The sequence below is a fragment of the Pundamilia nyererei genome, unplaced genomic scaffold, assembly GCF_000239375.1.
Source record: "Pundamilia nyererei isolate P.nyererei 1_Seehausen unplaced genomic scaffold, PunNye1.0 scaffold00148, whole genome shotgun sequence".
Lineage (NCBI taxonomy): Eukaryota > Metazoa > Chordata > Actinopteri > Cichliformes > Cichlidae > Pundamilia > Pundamilia nyererei.
Window position 1 is genome coordinate 1200221 of NW_005187549.1, and position 2605 is coordinate 1202825.

Sequence of the window (2605 nt, forward strand, 5' to 3'; positions counted from 1 at the left end):
TGGTCCCCAATGACAGCAGCTCATTGGAAAAGAAGGATGGAAGTTTCAGGAGCATTTTAAAGGACATGAAGGGAAAAAATAAGTTCCTGGAAGGATGCTCTTAAATCAGTACTTCTACTGTGTGAAGATTTTCTGGCTGGTCTCTTTTTTAGAGACTTTTTGTGGTGCAGGTAAGACTTGGGTAAGCCTACCTCAGAGTAAATTGAGGGTGTGAGGTAGCAGAGTAGCCGGACGTCGTCCTCCTGACAAGCCTTCATGTCCATCATCAGACAAGTGTGGAGGTCACCAAGTGCCGTCGCCTGAGCAAATGACTCGTACAACATCATCTTCCCATTTGCTGCTTTACTGTTGACAGACACAGACATGGAGTTTAACCACGTTTCTCCTATCAACATCTGTGACAGCAGCTTTTTTGTCACACCTGCTCACCTAGCCTTCAGGTAGTACAGCAGGTGATAACCGATCTTTGGCTGCTTCTGGTAAAGTTCAGCAAGCATGTCTAGCAGAACTGAGAAACCGCTGTTGTCCTCTTGCATGGTGACAAGGTTCCTGAAGATCAGACAAACGGGTTTACAAACCGACTCCTCCAGGGACCTACAGAGAAATATAGACGGGTCATCAGAGAGAGCCAGACATGAGTCAATAAGGAGAGAGAGAAGGGGACAGAGTCAGTCTGATCTTACTCCTCCGTGATCTCCTCCGGCAGGACTTCTCCTCTGAAATGATCCTTGAACAGTTCGGCCAAACAGGAAGCCAGAGCTGACATCTGCTCTGTGTCAAAGTCCTCCTGTAGGACAGAACACAACATTGTACCAACATCTCTTAACACTGAAGCCCCGCAGCTGGCCGCACTCTTTTCTGATAAGCCATGAATTACTCATTTAACTCAACAAGATAGCTCACCTCCAGGATGAGATCCACAATCTCCTGCATCACCTCACACTGAGTCTCTGTGTCACTGCAGAGGAAGTGTTGCTGTCAGTTAACAGGAAATGACCTTGATGTAACATCTAACCTGAGGACCTGAAAAAAGACTGGACTTTCACCTGGTCTTCTGAATCTGCTGCACCTTCTCCTTCATTGTGTCATCTAATTGGTCAAGCCAGGGTGTGATATCAGCAGGCTCCTCAATCACAGCCTCTTTGATTGGATGAAATCTGAACTCCCTCTTTTTTCCTGAACAGTGATGGGAGGACAGGTGGTCAAATACTCTACTTCCTGTTTGGGGTGAATTGTTAGAAATTTATAGTAAAACTTCCAAATTATGAATTGGAAATTGAATTTATATTTATAAACTCACAGCTCATATTTCGTCCCCAAACTGGAATACCACACCAGTTAAATCCAGGATAAAACAGGTTATTCTGGTTTAAAGTAGTTTCCAAACCATTTTAAACTGTTTTATTCCAGGATACAATTTATTTCAATTAAACTTGTTTCATTGGTCCAACTTGTATTATTTTGTTTACTCCACTTTAAAATAAATTCATTCAGTTTTGTTCAGTTATTTTGACTTATTTGCATAGAAAAATATAACTGTTAAATTTAAACCCCATCATCTCTATTTCACGACTTAGTGTAGCTAGGTGGGGCTGCGATGGTAGTCCCAATCACCCCTTCACTGCAAACCGCCTCTCAATTTTACATACATCTTAGACACTGAGGGTTTTGCATGGTGCAAGCATTGATGGAAACTGCTGACAGTCTCTTGTTTGTGTTGCATTTCTCTTATTGCTTCACTTTAATAGTGAAAAACATCTTCATCAGAATTCAAACATGTATGTGCAGTTACACGTTCGCTGTAGACTGAGCAACTTCTTGTTGGCAGTTTTCAATGTCTGTATTTTGGCCAAAGTTATAATTACCAGATTCGGATCCACATTTACTTTCCTGATTCTCGTTATGAGTTTTTTTAATTACTTAAATCATAGAAGGTATGCAATACTGTACAACAGATTAATGGGACAGCAGTGGAGAGCCTTCAGGACTTGCCTTAGAATCCTCTGGTTTAAAATATGTCTTCAACATTAAAGTAATCCAGTGACAGTTGTCAGTATTTCTGCTGCACAACAAACAATAACTTAATAATTAATTCAGCAAATGTTATTTTTCAAATTGTAAACAAACACAGTTTAAAACAGCATTTCTGTCATTGCCAGTGTAACTCAGTTTAACGCAATAACCTGAACAACAAAGTGACCAATCCCATTAGGACCCCGTCCTCATTTGAGCTCCGCCTACAAACTGTCAAAAGTAAATTTACTCGCATGAGCAGGATTTCTCCCTGAACGCAGGGAGCTACCAGCGAGAGCGTGAAACTGTAACAGCGCGTGCAATCAAGTCATCTGAAGTTGTTTCTCCAGGTGTTACCTTTGTTGTTGACTTCCTCCTCATCGTCACTGAAAGTTGCTTCTGTGTTGTCGTAGCAACTCTCCTCCTTGTCCAACACATGATTGTCCATCTCCATGGAAACAGACTCCTCCATCTTCACTGCATAATTGAAAAAAATAAAGTGAAAGAGAGGGAAGAGGTTAATGTTTGTGTCTACTCACCTGTGTGTGTGTGTGTGTGTGTGTGTGTGTGTGTGTGTGTGTGTGTGTGTGTG

General features: G+C 41.7%; 1 protein-coding gene across 1 annotated transcript in view; it reads right to left on the bottom strand.

The window, feature by feature from the left end:
• ints3 (integrator complex subunit 3) overlaps positions 1–2605 on the bottom strand; it is a 15938-nt gene that overhangs the window by 4666 nt on the left and 8667 nt on the right. The window contains exons 14-19 of the mRNA XM_005744699.1: positions 2371–2490; positions 1047–1176; positions 904–958; positions 684–787; positions 430–594; positions 192–345 (exon numbers count right to left, since the gene is read on the bottom strand). Of these exons, the coding sequence (XP_005744756.1) occupies positions 192–345; positions 430–594; positions 684–787; positions 904–958; positions 1047–1176; positions 2371–2490 (728 nt within the window). The remainder of the gene's footprint in view (positions 1–191; positions 346–429; positions 595–683; positions 788–903; positions 959–1046; positions 1177–2370; positions 2491–2605) is intronic.